At 50.7% G+C, this 18912-nt stretch overlaps 1 protein-coding gene across 8 annotated transcripts in view; it reads right to left on the reverse strand.

Moving 5' to 3' along the window:
* Window positions 1–13231: 13231 nt before the first annotated feature.
* The window catches only part of Nfasc (neurofascin), a 155636-nt gene continuing 149955 nt past the window's right edge, over window positions 13232–18912 (reverse strand). For all 8 annotated transcript variants that reach the window (XM_090341348.1, XM_090341355.1, XM_090341356.1 and 5 more), the window contains one exon: window positions 13232–16944. In XM_090341348.1, the coding sequence (XP_090197474.1) occupies window positions 16713–16944 (232 nt within the window). In that variant the 3' untranslated portion in view covers window positions 13232–16712. The remainder of the gene's footprint in view (window positions 16945–18912) is intronic.

Raw genomic sequence — 18912 nt, forward strand, 5'->3', positions numbered from 1 at the left:
CTCATCGCCCTGCTTGCAGTCCTAGTGAGCTAGTCAGGTGCCATCCAGGCTGCAGTGGCCCAATATTCAACAGCGTCTTTTGCCTCAGGTTAGAGCCCAGGCTCTTCCCCCTGCCACTCAGGGCTCCCTGTGAGATTATGATCAGGTCTCTGTCTAGTTCACCCCCTCCTATTCCCCTTTCCCCACCTACTCCAGCCATGCTGACCCACAGGCCCTTTCTGGAAGGAATGGCCTCTCTCATTCTGTTCTCTTGGTTCTGTTCCTTATCTGGAATGGGGATCATCTCCAGCTGAACCTCCTCATTTTCAGGAATCAGGCTGCAGTTACCCTCTCCAGTCCTGTGGGCACTGCTGGCCCTCTGGGTGTCCTCCCATCTCAAGCATCCTAGTTACTGGTAAGTAATGGTCATATGGCATCTCCTGCATATTATTTGCCTTCTTGGTTTAGTGGCTGGTGCCTGTTCTATTGGTCATCCTTTCCTGTGTGGAGGCTCGGGATGGGGGTAGATAGGAATTAAAGCAAATGATCCAGGCCACGTGCTGGTGGCTCACACCTGTAATCCTTGCTACTCAGGAGGCTGACATTTAAGGATCATAGTTCAAAGTCAATCTGGGAAGGAAAAGTTTGTGAGACCCTTTTCTCCAATTAACCAGCAGAAAACTGAGAGTGGAGTTGTGGCTCAAAGTAGCAAAGCACTAGTCTTGAGAGAAAGAGCTTAGGGTCAGAGCCCAGTCCTGGAGTTGAAGCCCTTAGCTTTTTCACCTCTCCTCCTCCTCCTTCTCCTTCTCTTCCTTCTTGTAGAGTCTTTGCTACTTCCTGGCTAACCCAGACTGCATCTTGGTATTTATTCTTCCAGCAAAGCTGAGATGATAGGTACCAACACCACACCAAGCTATCTTCATTGGTGGAGCACTTTTAGTCAAGCACTTTTTGCTGGCCTGGCTTGACATGCCTCCTGATTTTCAGCCTTTTGAGCAGACCTGAGCCACTACACCTGGCTTTGACTATGACTTCTCTGCCACACCAATTGTGGAGTAGTTATGGTCTGGCCCCAAAGCTGAGCACACTACCTGGTTCCTTAAGGAAAATACGAACCAACACTCTGTCACCTGGAGTCTGGAACCAGCAGGGAATGCGTGTGGGTCACTGCCAATCCAGTGTTGGGGTTCTTTTTGCTTTATTTCTGTATTTCTCAACCACGAGACATTCAGCAAAGACTGAAGACATCTGAGGTTACCACAATGGGGGGGTGGGGGGTCAGTAGATGCAGTAGCACCTAGGAGGTAGAGATCAGCACACTGCCCAGTCTCTCACAGCACCCAGCTCAGCCGCATGCCCCTTATTCCCTAGTCCCACAAGGGACCCAGAAGGCCTGTGCCACAGCTGGGCAGGGCCAGGCCAGACTCCAGTAGGTCTACTGGGCTACAGTCTGGAACTTACCTTGTCGTGAACTGAGCAGCCAGAAGACAGTATGGATGGGGATGGGGGTGACGGGCAGTCTGAGCGCAAGGTCTTCTGAAGCCCTGTGGCTCCTGGTCCTACACCAACAAGGACCCTCTTATGGGAGGACAGCTTTTTTCCCTGCACCTCCACAAGGAACAGGACACATGTCCATCTGTTTGGCCAGGTGAACTTGACCCTGGAGAGGCTATGGAGGATTCCACCATGGCCATGGCATGGCTGGGGGGGGTGGGCAGGAAGAGATGTTCTCATGGACCAGGTCCAGGGTGTGGGGCGCAGGGTGTAGGTCTCAGGCAAGAAGGGGAAGAAGGAGCTTGAGATCGGGGAGCCCCGGGGAAGAGGCTGGCACGGCTCCCACCCACCTTCTGGAGAGTGTGAGGAACAGATGCTGCGGCTGTCAGACTCCTGGCACTTTGGGAAATTGCAGAATTAACAAAAGGACGGTTGCTTTCAGAGAAGCTGAGCAGGGGCGCAGCAGGCACAGCTGGGCGGGTCTTTGTGGGGGCCCCTTGCCTTGCAGGGTGGAGGGGAAGAGGGCAGAGGTGGTGGAGGCAGCAGGCCTGGGGGCTCCAAGGGTCAAGGTAGATCCAGAGCCTGGTTGGCAGCAGGGCTGTCTGAGGTCATCTCATCTATCTTTGCGCCTGGAGATCCAGCCCCAGCAGATGGCATCTTGCCGGCAGAGGGCCGGGGTAGAGGGGTCCTCAGCGGGAATGAGAATTCACCAGCTGTTACTTGTGAAGTCCCCAGCCGGCCACGGCTCTCTTTGGAAGCTTTGTGGACAAAGAGGCATGCATTTGAGTCCACGGGGGGCCCATGCCTTCTCTTGGTGAACAGCGGGGAGTGGGGGCAGTTGGAGGGGCTGAGTCCTAGTGGGCTGTCCTGGACACTCATCTGGCCCGCAGGAGAGACCCTGGGTTGATTAGCATTGGCTGGCTGCAGAAGCTAGGAAGGACTGACTTGGAGCAGGTGAGCTGAGGGCCCACCTAGAGGCAGGAAGATTGGACTCTGAGCTCCTCAAAACGTCTATTCAAAGAGTAAAGAAAGAGGATGATGAGCAATTTCTTGTGTGGATGGTTTTAATTGCAATGTGGAGTTAATTTAGACCCGAAGCAAATGCATTCTTTTCGGGCACAGTGGTTCCTGTAAACTCAGCTACCCTTAGGAGGTAGAGATTTGGGAAGAGGCAAGTTTGAGGTCAACAAAGGCAAGAAGTTAGCAAAACTTCATCCTCATCAACAAGCTGGGTGTCGTGGTGCAGGCCTGAAATCCCACCTTTGTGGAAGGCTTAGGTAGGTAAGAGGACGGTGATCTGAGACAGACTCAGGAAAAATATGCAAGACCCTATTTGACCAATAACCTAAGCTAACAACAGATAGGGCTTTGGCTTAAGTGGTAAATCAAATTTGCTTGCCTAGCAAGCTTGTGGCCCTGAGTCGGGGAGATAGGGGAAAGAGAAACAGAAATAGAGAAAAGACAGAGAGACACACAGAGAAAGACAGGGACAGAATATTTTCTAATGCTGGTGAAAGACAAGTGACTACATGTAGAATTTTTTCCAGGTATCGGGGTCCTATCTGCTTGGTCTGGTGGTTGAGGGGTGGTGGCTAAGGCCCCCTGCTCCCCAGTTTATTGACTCGTGGGTAGTCCAGTGTAGCCCTGCTCTTGTTTGTCAGCCCTACTGCCTCCTGGCCCTCAGGGCCAGCTTGCGGCTGCCCCTGGAACTGGCTCAGAGGACCAGAGAAGACTACTCATGTATCTGGGACTCGGACTGGCCATCAGTTATGCCCATGACTGGAAAGGCAGGAGGGCCGGAGGGCGAGGAGCAGCAGACAGACGCGGGGTCATGCCCCTCATTTGCTGGAGTGCCATCCCTCTCCCTGTCAGACCTCTCCAGGGGCCAGTCCACAGCTGTGCTGCATGGCCAGCATCCCAGCGTCTCCCCCCACCCCAACTTTCCTGCCAAGTTTCTCTGGAGCCAGCTATATTGTTAGCCAAAGGCCCCCAGGGGACAAACTTCAGATGGAGGGCAGGGTATGTGTGTTTGGTTTCGTGGGAGGGGGTCTTTGAACCAGGAACCTATTTGGCTAATGAAGTCATAATGACTCCTGGGCTCACTAATAGGATGAAAGCTGGGGGCTCAGCTAAAAGCCACTGATGGACCCTGGAGAGTCACCCGACAGCTCAGAAGAGGAACTGGGGCATCAGAAATGGAAGGGGGAGGGGAGGAAGGATAGGGGTTGCAGGGCCGACACCCTGAGCTCTACCCTGGGAGCCAAATTTTAGCACAGCCTCTGTTTGTGTTAGCATGAGGAGCTTGGGAATTAACCCTAACACCTCTTCCTGCCTCATACATCCCCAAACCTGGCACCACTCCCAGTGGCGTACCTGGGTGGGGGTGGAGGGCCAGAGGGCTGGAGAGAGTCCAGGGTGCTGGAAAATCCCCCATTATTTCTATCTGCCTGTGGCTGAGTCTGTTTCAGCTTGCATTTCCCCCCTCAGAGGCCCTGGGTGCCCTTCCCCAGCTGTCTGGTTGGCCAGATTTGAAATGGGTGCGTGCTTTCCCCAAGGGCTGCTGGCAGGTATGGAGGGAGGGCACTTACTGGAGAGGGTGGGGTCTATATTGGGTTTAGTTTTTGATTCAGGGACTCTGCACTGCTGTGTTATGGACCAGCCCTTGCTCTATCCAGGGTCTGAGCCTGAGCATGAGTGTAACGTTTGGCCTGTCCCTCCAGCCACAGGGCAGGAACTTGTGAAAAGCCCTGGGAAGGGGGCTGGCACCTGCACTTGAAAAGAAAGACCTTATGCCATTTTTTATCTCTTTCTGCTGGGACTGGGCAGGGAAGGTTTGGCAGAGTTTAGCAACTCATCATTGACAGCTAGTCCTGTTCTCTAGGGACAGATAGAGAGGGAGAAACCCTAAATTTTAGGCTTGTGACCTGAGGAAGCCCCAAGCTTTGGGAGTTAGGCTTCTTCATCTCCTTGTAAAATAAACCCAGGAAGGTTTTCCCAGCCAGTTCCATCCAGACCATGGCTAGGAGAGCTTGTGGAAAGAATGTCGGTCGAGTTGTGGACCTGTGGTCATTCTCTCAGGACAAACCCAAGACATTTGTATGTGAAGCCGTGTCTTGTGCTGCTGTCGGTGGGTAGAGGGCCCTGCTGCGTCATTATAGCGAGGCTGGAGCTAGAAGGAGCAGGAGGGAGGGATGCATAAGACACATGATCCTTGCCAATAAGTGAGTGGGTCCTTAGGCTTGAAAGAAAGGTAAGAGCACTTTCGGGTAAATTAATAAATGGGGTGGCTAATGAACTTCCCCTACCCTGCTCTCCACACTCAGCACTGCCTCCTCCACCCAGCCGCTGGACACTGCTCTCTACTCGCTCACTTTTAGGGAGAAAGGTATTACCCCGGCCATTCTCCCCACCCCTTTGCACCCCAATGCCACAAGGATTAAACTGCCAGCTTGGTGGTAAATAGAGTCATGGAGACATATGCACAAAAGAGGTGTGTTGTGCAGGAGGGAGGACTTGCCCCCAAAGGCCAGTCTAGGTGCATGAATGGACTTGCCCACTGAGCCTGGGGAGGACAGGCGGGTGCCACAAAGGTCCACACTTGGGAGGCACTGGGCCTTTCCTCTGGGCATGGAAAAGACATGTCCTTGCAGAATCTGGGAGCTTAGCCTGAGCAGGAGGAGAAAAAGTGGCCAAGCCCCAGGGAGAGGCAGGCCCGGGCCAGAGCTGCTTTAAAGAAGGGTGTGAGGGAACAGGGAAAGGTGAGGAGGGGTTTTGAAGGCAGGGTACAGACGGGGAAAAAGGTTTTGGGTCCAAAGAGGAGAAGGTGTAAGCTGAGTCACACAATCATTCACGTTAAACCAAACAATGCTACACACGTCGTTCTTAGAACTTTTCAACATCTGCACTGATAGGATCCTTACAGGAGCAGAAGGCGTAGCTAGGGCGACAACTCCAGTTTTGAGGAGACTCAGGCAGAGAGAGGTCAGAGCGCAGAGCACCAGCTCTTCCACAGACTTGGAGAAGGAGGAGGCCCCAGAGCTTCGCTGCCCCTGGCACACCATAGGTACCTGTGTGGTACCCACTGCTCTCCTAAGCAGCGCCAGGGAGAAAGGGCGGATAGCTGCCAGTACATGTTCAAGGTCGGCCAGGGCCACTCTGGTAGGATGCCTTTGAAGTGCGGGGTTAGTTCTCCATAGAGAAGCCCATTCCCTCCCCACATGAGGCAGTGGAAGGAGGGTGTGAAGGCCTCCCTCATCACAGGGCTGGCTAAAGAGGACATCACGTAGCACACAGTCATTCTGTCCCACGCAGGAAGTGTCTCCATCATTAATTCCCTTCTCCTTTTTAGGGGCTCAATGTGAATGTATTATGACCAAGTGCCACTTGCTGCCCTCTTAGCTCTTTGGCTTCAGCGTTACAGGGTTGGTTTGCTGATCCGACAGCACCAAACCCCTGCCCACCAGTGAGGCTCTGCCTCCGTAGTTTCAGATCTCCGTCCCAGAGCAACTCGCTAACTTGGTTTGCTGGCATAAAATAGCCATCAGGGCATGAGACATCCGCTGTGTGAAGTAAACGCGTGCATTGAGTTGGCACGTGGGACCATGCCAACTGGGACCCTCTGTGTGTTCCTCATTGTTAGCTTGGATAGAACCACCAAGAAGGCTTTTGTTTCACTGTGTTTTCTTGGCAGTACTGGGATATGAACTCAGAACTTGTGCTTGATAGTGAAGTGCTCTACTGCCTGAACCACAAGCCTTTTTGACTGGGATTTTGCCTGGGTAAGCCTGGACCATGATCCTCCTCCTTACATTTTCCACCATGGCTGGGATGACAGGTACATGCCACAACACCCATGTTTGTCTGTTAAAGCAAGCCTCTTGATTTTTTTTTTTTACACTGGCTGATCTGTAACCATTTTTCTCTCATCTCGACTTCCTGAACAGTTAAGATTAGAAATGTGAGCCACTAGTGCCTGGTGAGTAAGAAAACAGCAGGGTTTCTGACAGTAGGAATTCCTGGGGCTGAGGTCCAGGAATTTGTATTTCTCTGTTTCCAGGCAATTTGAATACTGTTGTCTTGGGAGACCTACTGTTTTGAAAGATTTTATTAACACTGATTTTTACATCGTATTTCTAATGTCATGTTTAACAAACAAGTACTCAAGAAGAGACTCTCTATATGTGATAACTGGCACATAGATTTTAGAACATAATTAAAATTAAACTGAGGGTTTGTATGTCGTAGATACCTATCACTCTATATAATATAGCAGTATGTCTATAGAATATATGTCCCATCATCGATTTTTATGTCTATGTAGTTATGTTTATAACTCCAAGACCATATCCATAACCTTGGGTACCCAAATATTGAGTCATCGCTCTTGTACTGTTTGGGTCTAATATCCACGTATCAAGGAGACCATGTGCTTTTTGTTCCTTTGGTCTCGACTTTTCTCACTCAACATGATTCCCTCTAGTTTCATCCACTTCCCAGCAAATGCCATTATTTTATCTTGTCTGTTGGCTATGTAGATTTACATTGTACCACATTTTTTTTGTATCCATTCATCTGCAGTAGGGCATCTGGGTTGTTTCCATTGCTTGGCTATTGTGAATAGTGCAGAGATGAACATGGCTGAGCAGGTGTCCTTATCATATTCTGGGTTAAGATGCTCAGGATAGATGCCCAGGAGTGGTATGGTGGGATCGTAGGGAAGGTCTATTTTCAGGTTTTTTTTTTTATTTTTTTAAGTTCTCTTTTTTTTTTTTTTGCCAGTCCTGGGCTTGAGCTCAGGGCCTGAGCACTGTCCTTGGACTTTCTCAAGGCTAGAGCTCTACCACTTGAGCCTCAGCACCACTTCCGGCTTTTTTCTATATGTGGTACCAAGGAATCGAACCCGGGTCTTCATGCATGCTAGGCAAGCACTTTAACCACTAGGCCAAACTCCTGGCCCCCATTTTCAGTTTTTAAAGAAACCTCCACACTGCCTTCCAGAGTGGCGGTACTAGTTTACATTCCCACTAGCAGTGCAGTAGGGTTCCTCTTTTTTTGGGAGACCTACTTTGACAACTGCCACTATAATTATTCTATCTCTCTGTGCCACCGCCCCCCATTGCCCTATAATTTCCAAGCCTTCCCTTCTATTTTACATCCTTACCCACTGCTGTTATCTGCACACTCTCTATCCATCTTGGCTCTTTCATTCCATAGTGTTTGAACTTTTCATTTTTATTTATTATTTTTCTTTTGCAGCGCTGGAATGGAAACCAGGGTCTTTCATGCTGGACAAGTGCTCAGTCACTGCTGTCACCAGCTCCAGAGAGCAATTGGGATTTTGAATGCTTTGTGTGCAATTTTGTTTGTTTCATTGTGGGATAAACCTTACCTCTGCCTCTGGGCTGTGCTTTCCCAGTGAAGCTGAGCCATGAACCTGCATGGGTGACATGTGGTGAGTTGAGCTCCTTGTGAACCCAAGGCAGGGCTCGGGTCTGTGCGTGGACATTGCCACACTCAGCCTCTGTGCTGGGATCCAGGCTAATCAGCTACAAATTCTGGGGTGGGGATGAGAAGGGGTGGGGGTGGGGCTGAGCTGTGGGGAAGCAGCTGTGTCTCCAAATTGCTGTGGGGCCCAAAGTCTAGTCCTTGCTCCAGCAGGGACTGCCATCAAACAAATGGGCTATGATGCATTAAGTGGGGAGGGGAGGCTGGAAGGACCCCCCTGCGCTCCCCCTCCAAATCCCCTTCCCTCTCTCCCCCTCCTCCCCGCTTCTCCGCACCTCAGTGAATCCAGAGCAGCGAGGCTGCCCTGATGAGGAGGGCTGTAATGAGTCCCCCGATTGCAGTCTTTGGGGGCAGCTGGGTAAAAGCAAGGCAGCCTTGGCTCTTAATAAAGATTGCGAGATGACTTGTGCCCTCCCCACTGGGTCTGTTAATCCAGCTCCAAGCTGGAAGTTAGCATTGCTAATGGGCCGGGCGGTGCTGCATTTGGTAGACAGGGAGGAGGGATGACAAATATTCTGTAGGTCCCTGGGGCTCTGGAGAGGGGCAGGTGCTTTGTCTGGCCTTAGTTGAATGTCAGTTGGCTTTCTTCAAACAAGGCATGCTTGCTTTGTCTGTTTCTGCCCATGGACTGGATGTTCTGTTCTTAACACTGTATCCCATTCCAAAATGTTGCATGCTTGTTCCATATCCAGTTATCCAACATCCCAAGGGGAGGATACCAAAAATTTGAGTTCACCTAGCTGTTTCTTTCAAAGAGTTATGTTCATTCATTTTGTGTGGCAGTTTTCTTTCTTTGTGTTCAATCTGGGAGCAGGGAGGAAATTTAGTGAAAGAAATAGACAATAAATACCACACACCAACTCCCAAGACATATTGAAGGTGCCCTGGATACACAGCGAGGGAATGTGAACCAGACAAATTCAAAGGCTCTGAAGACAAAAGGATTGCTTGAGCTCAGGAGTTGAAGACAACATAGGGAGATCCCCCATCTCAAGAAAGAAAAAAAAAAGTAGCTCAGCACCGAGGGCCTAGCCTGCCTTCCAGAAATCTGGGAAAGATGGTCTATAAGGGGAGGGAGAATATAGGTGTTTAGAACTGGAAGGCGACAGGAGCCTACAATGAGGTGCTGAATGCCTGGCTGTGGGCACCAACGCCAGCCAGTGTTTCTCCACAGGTGACATGCGGAAGGGGACAGCATTCCATAAGCTGTGTGTTGAGCCCTCTGTCCAGGATGCACTCACTCTGCTTGTTTGACACTCTCAAACAGACGGGCTTCCTGAACACTCAATTCTGTCCTGCTCAACGTATGTAGCCAAAAAGCATGAATAAATCTATGCTTTGGAATGGGATTGCCCAACCTGGGAAGTGTGAGACTGGAGAAGTGTGGAGAACTGGAACTAGGTTCAAATGGCTAGAATTTAGGGTACATGTGGGGTGTGATATAGAAAAAGAAGCCCTAGACAGTGAGTCCCAAAGCTCTGTCATACTAAAGCAAAGAGCTTAGTTTTTCTCTAAGCAGAGGTTTCAAGGAAGGGAATTCTATGATCGATTTGTGCTCGCAAGGTTCCAGTTTCCTCGACAGTAGGCAGTGTGAGGCAAGGTAACCACCCTTTTGGGCCACAAGGGATAGGATTCAGGAAGGGACAGTGAGAGTGACCCTGGGGGTAAAAGTCAGAGAGGCTGTGAACTGGAGAACAAGAAGGAAAAATGAAGAATCCAGAGGCGTTTTGTGACATCTCCAATGTGTCACTGAACAAGTCAGGGGCTGGAAAAGAAAGGTCTTGTTCAGTGTAATGAAGCCATACCCTGCATGCCTTCCTCCCCCACCCCAGGTCAGTAATCTGTTTGGAGGGTTTGTGAAGGGAGGGCAAACACAGGTGGGTGGAGAGTTATTTCAGGGTTGTCCTTTAGCTCTTATTTCCCATCACTGCTTATGAACTGTAAGTTTGGTCTTTCCCAGCCCTGCTCTCTCTCCACACCTCATCCTCCCCTCAGCCCTCCAGCTTGAGGATACACAGGAAGAGGGCGACAGTGTCCCCCAACATTTATCATGCGCAGGTGGATACAGCTGGCCACTTTCCAGTGAGAGCAGCACAATTCAAAGCCAAAGAACCAAGCAAGGGGTGAGCGGAAGTGGAGAGGAGGCTGCTTGGCCCCCGAGGCCCCCTCCCTCATGGTCTTCATCACTGGTCATTAATGGTGACACTGGCCACCTTTTGGTGTGCTCCAGGACTGGGGCTTACATGCTGTCATTTAAGCTTTAACACTCAAGGCTAGTGCTCTCCAACTTGAGCCACACAGCCATTTCCAGCTTTTTGGTGGTTAATTGAAGATAAAGAGTTTGTAGACTTTTCTACCCAGGCTGGCTTCAAACCTTGGTCTTTAGATCTCAGCTTCCTGAGTAGCTAAGGGTACAGGGCAGAGTTTTGGAGATCTCTTTCAGACTATGGAGAGGGGTTTTTGTAGGCAGTTTTGTTCATTCTTTCAACAGCATTGATTGTCTGCTCTGTGCCAGGTACAATGTTGGGCATGGGCTAGTGTCATCGGCTCCAAGGGCAGAAGGCATAAAAAGTCGAGGGGCTGGACGGCACCACTGCCGGTGTCCCTCCTTCCAACTTTCTCAGCCTCATGCTCCTCAAATGCTGTGTGCACGTAGTCATGTTGAACTGGCATGACTGTACACAGCCCGGTGCTCGTCATTCTAGGTAGAAAATAAACTTTGCCAATGAGCTTTCCAAATTAAGACCAACTTCTAAATGGAGGCTGGCAGAATTTGAACACCATATTATGCCATCAGGTGCCGATAAAAAGCCCTTAATTCATTTCTTTCCTTTCTTTCCTTCTTCCTCCCTTCTCATCTTTTAGGAAACAGGTTTTCATTGCACAGTCCAGGCTGGTTTTAAACTTTCTATGTCTACTTAAGCAGCCACAAACTGGAGATCCTACCGTTTCTGTCTCCTCTGTGGTAGCTTTACAGGCACGTACCATGCCTGGCCCTGATTCATTTTGGTCATTAACCCTTTGACACATCTTCCACTGGTTAGTCAAGGAAAATGAAGAAGTCAGAAAGCCACAGAGTCCATTTTGAGCAACTTTTATTATCTGTTTAGTGTTCTCTATACAAAAGAAATCAGTTTTTTTTACAGTGATTCAAAAAAAATCCAGAATAATTTGGCCTTTTCATTGCTCATGCGTCAGTTTATAAGTCCACGTATTAGACGGCCCTCCGTGGCCCTTCCCTGCTGAAGGTCGTGTGCACACCCTCAGGGACACACCTGTCGCTGACAAAGTTGGTTAATGCAAAATAATAACTTATGAAAAATGGAAAGAATGCAGTGTGAGAGGAGTTAAAATGACATCTGCCATGGAGAGTTAAATGTTTAACCAACGGAGAAAAGATCAGACCAATGTGTGTGTGTACAGGAATGTGGGAAGGGATGGCGACACAGGGAAGAAATTATCCCACCAAAACTAGCACATTGGAGTGGTGAGGGGGAAACATAGGGGTGGGGTGGGGGCAGGGCAAGAGGTCCTCCAGGGTCCAGCATGGTTAAAGTGGGTCCAGGATAGAAGGTGGCCATGTCACAGGCGACTGATGCTCTGCTCAAAAGGAGAAGTTGGCAAACAGCTAGGGATCGGGGAAGAGGGACAACACTGACTGAGGATATCACATTTGGGGACCAGAAAAAAAAATAAGATGCAGATCAGGGTCATCTGATCTGCATCTCTTTAAAAAAAGAAATAGTAGTGTGCAAAATTCTGGGCATTTCACCCGGACTTTTGTGTTTATTGCTTCACTGAAGTCTTTATGTCTGCTGAACTTCAGCCCAGCAAATATCAGGGTGGAGGGTTTAGTGGATCCATCTGTGTCTCAGCATCTTGCAGGGCACTGAGAATAGACAGAGATCCCCTTCACACCTTACTTCTGAGGAATACAGTGTGCTGAGAGCCCAGTGGGGGACAGAGCAAAATACACCATCCTGGGGCTATGGTCTAGGTTCACAGTAAATCATCAGCTCACCATTCTAGTCAACTGGCCCCATGTTCCTTGTAATAGCATGTCTGGTTTAGCCACAGCCTACTGCAGACTGATCTGGGGGAGGTGCTAGGGATGTGAAAGAAGGGGCAGAGAGGCACAGGAGGGGAACCAGCAGGACAGATCTTAAGTAACATCTGTGAGTCCCAGGAGGCAGCTGTGGTGAGATGAGAGAACACTGGACAAGGAGTCAGAAGGCCAAGTTCAAGCTCTGATCCACCCTCACTAGCTCAGTGGTCTGAGCAAGTCCCTTTGCCTCACTGTGTTTTCATTTCCCTGCCTGTACAATGACTCATTTCAATTAGATCAGCTCTAAGATTCCTTCACTTGCAGAAATCTGATTCTGACCTAAGCTAGATGCCTTTATATCTGTTCCACTTTCATTGCCTGCATCGTGGTAACAGCCGGTTAATACTAGTGTGCTGATGAGAGCAGCACTGATTTGGCTGTGACTTGAGACACTGTTTGGTGGGACGAGTTGGGCTTCTCTGGCTGGATGTCTTCCTTTCCTTTCCTGAATGAATCTCAGAAAGGTCTCTTCTGGGGAGGAAAAGCAAGGGCCCTGGCCAGCTTTGGGCTGTGCATTGTGGGGACAGCTATAGATCTGGTGTGAAATTACATGGGGTGGCACCTGTCTAGTTTGAGGGAGGCCATGCCCAACTGGCTCATCTCCTGGGGTACTGAGCTTCCCCTTGGTATGCTTCATTGGGACCTCTTTGTTTTTGTTTTTAAATTTTTGAATCTGGAACCTTTTGCCTGCTAATCCAAAGCCATCAATGCAAAAGTCATGTTCCTTTGCTTCGTTAGAAACAAGTTACTCTACAGGCCCAACTGGTCAAACCTAACCACAACTCTGGATCTGGCCTGTGTTTGGCAAAAACTGCTGGACTGATGTCTGAATGGAGGGCCATCCTACCCCAGGAAGCAGGAGCAGGCTGGCATCCTTGGAGCCTACTGTCTCCCACTGAGAAATGAGCCTCTGGCCACAGCCTTGCCCACAACCTCAGAGCTTCACCTCAATACTAGCAAACAGCCCCTTAAAAGGACAGATAAAAATGTGTCCTATTCATGCTTTTTTTGTGAGCAACTATTGGTGACACCCTCAGACAGCCAGACTCAGCATGGGGCTCCAGGGAGGGGCTGCAAGGAGCTGTTGCCTATGTAGCTTCTGTCTTTTCCTATCACTCTTCTCTAGGTTCTGCCCAAAAGGGACCCAACACCCCTGGTTTCTCTGCTCCCTCCACATCCTTTTGCTGCTTGTTTGATGTAGCCCAGATGCAAGCTCACCCTCTGCAAAGATGATGTCATGATCTGGTGCTATCCCTGCTGGCAGGCAGTGCTCTGCAACAGGGCTGTGGTTTGCTGTGTATGCATGTGTATGTGTGTGCACGTGTAGTCACGTATATCCACATGTGGCTTGACTCAACTAGAAGCCCCACATGCACCACAGATCTGTTTCTACTCTTCCTAAAGCTAAGCTGGTTAGGAAAAGTAGAAAAGCATTTTGTCTAGGTCTCTGCTGATGCCTCTTGCAGGGTAAAAACAGTACTGAATGACTCCCAACTTAAGATCATTTCCAGACTTCAGGATGTTCCAGGAATGGGTAGACTAGTTGTCTCTGACTACTACCTCCATCCTCATATCAAAAAAGGTGATGAGTAGGAGAGCAAGCCAATGTAACTTTCCCTTAATCTTACACTTAACAAGGTAGGGAAAAACTGGTCCTGTTCCCAATTCCCCACGCAAGGTGGGAGACAACTTCTGGAAGCTGCTTCTGTTTCTCAGCTCCACCCAGAAAATCTTGACCACTCTTTCTTGACCAGACAATGTCCTACATGGGAGATTTCCCTGTTCCATTAGTGACTTAAGCAATGGAAGACAAAATGCTTCCAATTCAATGGCCACTGTGACCTAAGACTCCATTCTAGTAAGGTCAGTGCCATGAAGGTATGGGTCCAAGTTGACCTTATTCACTATGGTATTCAGGTTTCAGGACTGGGCCCAGACTAGATGCTTGGAGAGCATTTAATGAATGGTCAGATGGAAAGATGAGGGTATAGGTAGCCATAGTGCATTTGGCTAAGCACAAAGTGGGGATGGCAGCACAATCCATGGAACTTCTAGAGTCTTCTCAACATGACCTGTACTCCCCACCCCTACCAGACAGGCTGAAGCACCATTGGTATCACCCACTGCCAGCATCACTGTTGGGTAGGTTTGGGGGGTGCTGGTGGGGCATGCTGGGCAATACTGTTTCCAGTTGAGCTGGGGTGGACTCTGGCCTCCATGGAAAGTAGCCTCTCCTTTTTCTGGAAGGAGCTTGTTTCCTTAACTCTGCAACTCTCATACCTCAAAGCTTGAGGCAATTCTCATCTTCACTTGGAGAAAGTTGATTCTTTAGCTCCAATTCTGTTCTTCCCTGGAGAGCTGTGATTGTGTGGTGTGGTAGGAGGCTGTCAACCCCCCACAAAACAAACAGCCAGAGAGAGGGGCCAGGAGCCTTCTCTTCATACACAAAGGAGGTTGATACAGTGCATGGCAGGACACTGGAATGAGGTGCCAGACAGCTGGGGCTGTCATCAGTCTTTTCAAGACTCTCAAGAAGGTCTTTCTAGTCCTCAGTCTGGGTGGCCAGGATGACAGGTAAGTAACAGTTCCTTCCTCTCTTCATCCTGGTGTCCATGCCATGGGTTCATGAGTGAGGAATGAGGGCCTGAGAAACTGACCACTCTGCTCAGATCCAAAGAGCTTTCCAGAAAGGCCAGCCTCTAATCCATTCATAGTCCTTTCCCTTCAGGGCCTGTGGCCTAGGCTTTATCTGAGCAGATATTGGAGAAGTGTCCAGGGAAGGACACTGAGCTTTCCTCCAACCCCTGCTGTTTACCCTGTCTCCCCTCACAAGGAGAGCTGCCACTTGGGCAGCAGACTTTAGCCAAGGCTTGGGCCAGGTTCAAGCAACATGACTGGCTCAGCTCTAGGCTATGGTTTCTTACCTGCAGACATAGAGTGTTGATGAGCTTGACCTTCAACTGAATGACTATTGAGTGACGTAAGCACTGCTAATACCTCTGTGGCTTAAACATGTGGCAAATGATGTTTGACTAGTCTCTGAAGGACACAGCTCTGGTCCTGCCTAGGCCTCTGGTCAGCAGCTGGAGGCTCAAATTGGAGGCTATGCAGGTGGCAGGTGATCCATTACTGGTGGTCAGCCTATCTTGTGACAACTTGCCTGGAGCTGCAGGTACAGCCCAGGCTGAGGTCCCCCTTTCCTTGCATCACCGAGGCCGGGTACCTTTGGTTTAAAGTGGGTTAGGTGGGGGAGGATGAAGGCAGCACCTCCTGGCTGAGAACTGCAGGTCTGCAAGCATCTCCATGTGGGTGACAGGAGTGCATGGAGTGTCTATTTCTGGTCCTTTGGGCTCCCCCAATCTGGAGACAGACATGGAGGCCTCAAGGCGTGCAGGGAGGGGGATGGGAAGGGCAAGTCCAGGGACAGATCAGACTGCATAAGGCATAGGAGGAGCATTGAGTCTTTTCAGGACAGGGGCATCACAGCACTTAGTATGGGTCCCCTGATGTATATTATCTCCCAATGGAAGGACAAACAGGTCACTCTTCGGACACAAGGTCCCCATCCATGCATGTCAAATAGGATGGACAGAGGAGAGGACATCTGCTAGAGAGCGGAGGGAAGCAGTATTTTCACACTGACATTGCCTGGCCAGGCCTCCGCATCCCACATCTCCACCTCTGAGGGCTGCAGCATAGACCTGGCAGGGGCACTGTGCCCCTGTGCCCTACATAGTGAGTGTGGTTCTTGCATTTCATCCTTGTGTCTCACTGAGGGGATGGAAGGAAGAGAGGCCAGACGCACCCCTGTTCTCTGCAGATGTGGGACCAAACCCAGACTTGCTTCTGCCTGAGGTCCAGTCTGTGCAGTTCCAGCTCCTGCTCTTCATCTTCTTCTGCAGACTCCTCCGAGCCAAGAGGCAGGATAAGAACGAGGCACAAACCCAACCAAACGGGAGAGAGGCAAGGAGGCCTGGCTCCCCTCTCCCTGCCCAAAAAAAATACTGTCACTTTCCAGAAAGGAGCCAAGCCCAGCTCAGCAATTGACAGGGCCAAGGCAGATGGGCTGGGCGCGCGGGAGGAGGCATGTGGCGAGAAAGGCATCCTTCGGAAACAAGTTGGCCCAGCGGCAGCTTGAATACTACAGCTTTTCTGTATGTTCTGTTACGGATCCATCCTTTTATTGTTTCTGGCTTCTGGGGGGTGGGGGAGAATCACCCTGTTCCTTTTGTTTCAGGGACTCTTCTTCAAAGGGGGAAAAAATGGAGACACTGGGTCCAGAGGGGAAGAGGCACAAAGCAAAAAATAAAAGTATTGTAACCAACAGAACTGGGTGATGAGGCCGAAAGTGGGAAGTGTGGGGAAAGCTCAGGGTGGCTGCAAGACAGGGCAAAGAGACCAGGCTGCCTCCAGTGACCTCAGTCATAGCTCTAGCTCTCCCACAATGGTGGCACCCAGGGGTGCAGGGGGTCAGCTGGAGGGGGTTTGTGGATGGCAAGGGTGGTCACTGGTCTTCGCAGCTTCAGAGACTCTCTCATTATGCCATTGTCCCTGAAGGTGGCGGTGGTGTCATCTCCCCTTCTCCCCTCCTCCCGCTTGGAAAGCAGTGGCTGTGCCTGATGGGGCTCTGTCAGGCCAGAGAGTAGATGGCATTGACAGGTGATGTGGCCTCTGAGCTCTCGTTGCCTTCTGTTTCCTCCTTGTCCTTTTTGACAGTGTATTGGCCGATGAAGGAGCCATCCTCATTGAACTGCCCTTCGCCCCCTTCGCCATAGTCCACCAGGCTGTCATCACTCTCCTGCTGCTTGATGGTGCCGTCCAGGGAGGTCTGGCTGCCCTGAAGTGGCTTGTTGTCCTCGTCACTGGTCACAGAGAGACAGAGAATCAGGGCCTGGACCAGCCCAGCCTAGCTGAGGTGGCTGGCATCTCATTAAACACATCACACATAGCTCAGAGAGGGCGGGAGCTGGGAGAGCACCCATCCTCATCCTCCCTTCTGCAGAAGGGAGACATTCCCAGACAGGACATGAGTTTTCCCCAAGGTAAGATGGGGTGTAGAGCAGGAACCCACGCTTCTTGACTCCTAGCTCAGCGGGGGTCCTTTCCATGAGGCAGGGCTGCTGTGTTGAGAATAGATGGTTGCCTATGGAAAACACAGCTTGTGGATGGCAAGAGTCAGGATGGGAGCTCCCAGTGTGTTCCCACCTTCGACATGGCCTGGCCACAGGCTATTTCCAGCAAGAGCTGAAGGGCGGATCATGCAGCACCTGTGACTCTAGGGGAAGACTCTGACCTCCAAAGAGCCAGGAAGAAGGGAACAGACCTCTCCCAACTCTACATTGCTTTAGCAGATATTTGACTTGTCTCCACACAGGTGCTTAGCAAGTAAAAGAAGTGGGTTGGTGGGAGGGAAAAGGGAATGGAGATACACTGAGAAACAAACTTGGAATGACACAGTAGGATTCTACCAGCCCCTCCCCATCCCCACAATCACCCCGCCCCCATCTTCATCTCCTCCTGGGCAGGGAGACTGTAGAGGTTGATGATAGGATGTTTGCTATGCTCCCCAGGACATAAAGGGTTGCTCCCTGAGCTGGCATCTGCTCAGGCAATGTCCCTCCTCCTGCCTGGGAAACTCTGCCCTTTAGGTTTGGGGAGGGAACCAGGTGTGCCTGGCTGCACTTCACAGCGATACAAGCAGCCAGGCCGGAGGCAGCTGTGGACCAGCAGTGGGGGTCTGAAGTTGAGCAGGTGGGACTACAGTGGTGCCAGGTGTTCTGGAGAGAGGCACAACCCCTTCCACTGCTCCCAACCCACTGGGTGTGGGGAAACAAGTGTCTGAGTTGCCATTCCAGGGGGCAGTGTGCTCTAATGGAAGCGTCAGACGGTTAGCTGTCAGGGGAGGGCCTGGAGCGGAAGCCAGGGCTGAGCATGCATAGATGGAAAGCCATTAGCCCATTCCTTCTGTGCGGCCCATTAATGTACCTAACCATGTGCTCTGGGGGCCGTCCTATGGGCAGGAGGGGCGAGTGGACCTCCAGGGTTGCACCGAGTCTGGGCAGAAGTGGAGCTCTGTGAACCAGGATGTTCTCAAGGCCATTTGCCCATCTTTTCACAGGCTCTCTCTAGCACCTCCTCCACTGGAGAAGTCAAATAACCTAGCTGCAGATGCTGAGGGAAGCCTCTATTTCCTTCACTTACTAATTTTATCTTCTCTTAGTTAGGACTTGGGCTCATTCAAATGAAGGCTCTAGGGGGACTACTGAAGAGCCCCCAGAGTCAAAGCACATCGGTATGTGTGTGTGCACTGGGCTGGGCATGTGTGTGCGTGAGTACATGTGTGTACTGAGCTGTGTATATGTGGGATGGAGAGGTCCTGTGCCACTGGAGAGGTGCACGAGGAGGCAGCTTATCCTAGTGCAGGTTGCCTCGCCCTATCTCAGAGATTTCTGGAGGGAGAAAAACCCATGACCTTTGATACCCAAGACCAGGAATGATTGATTCTCAGCCCCTGGGGATGCTAGACTCTGCCAGGGGAACTGGGGACAGTCAGGAAGAAGAGGAAGGTCTCCGTGCTTGCCCTCTGAGGGCTCTCGGATGCACAGGTGTGGTTCATAAGCTGCTAGACAGCTCCTGTGCAGGCAGTGGCTCTACCACCTATTGATCTGGCCCTGCCTTCCAGGCTGCTGACGGGCAGGATGGCAGAGGCCCAGGAAGTACAAGGAGAGATTAGATGAGGATGCGGGTGGCCCCATAGAATAACCTGGTGGAAATATGGGAGGAGGGTTCTGATCAGATGTCTCCCTCCACCCAATGTGGGCTTGAATGCA

The sequence above is a fragment of the Megascapheus bottae genome, chromosome 10, assembly GCF_031878675.1.
Source record: "Megascapheus bottae isolate mThoBot1 chromosome 10, mThoBot2.hap1, whole genome shotgun sequence".
NCBI lineage: Eukaryota > Metazoa > Chordata > Mammalia > Rodentia > Geomyidae > Megascapheus > Megascapheus bottae.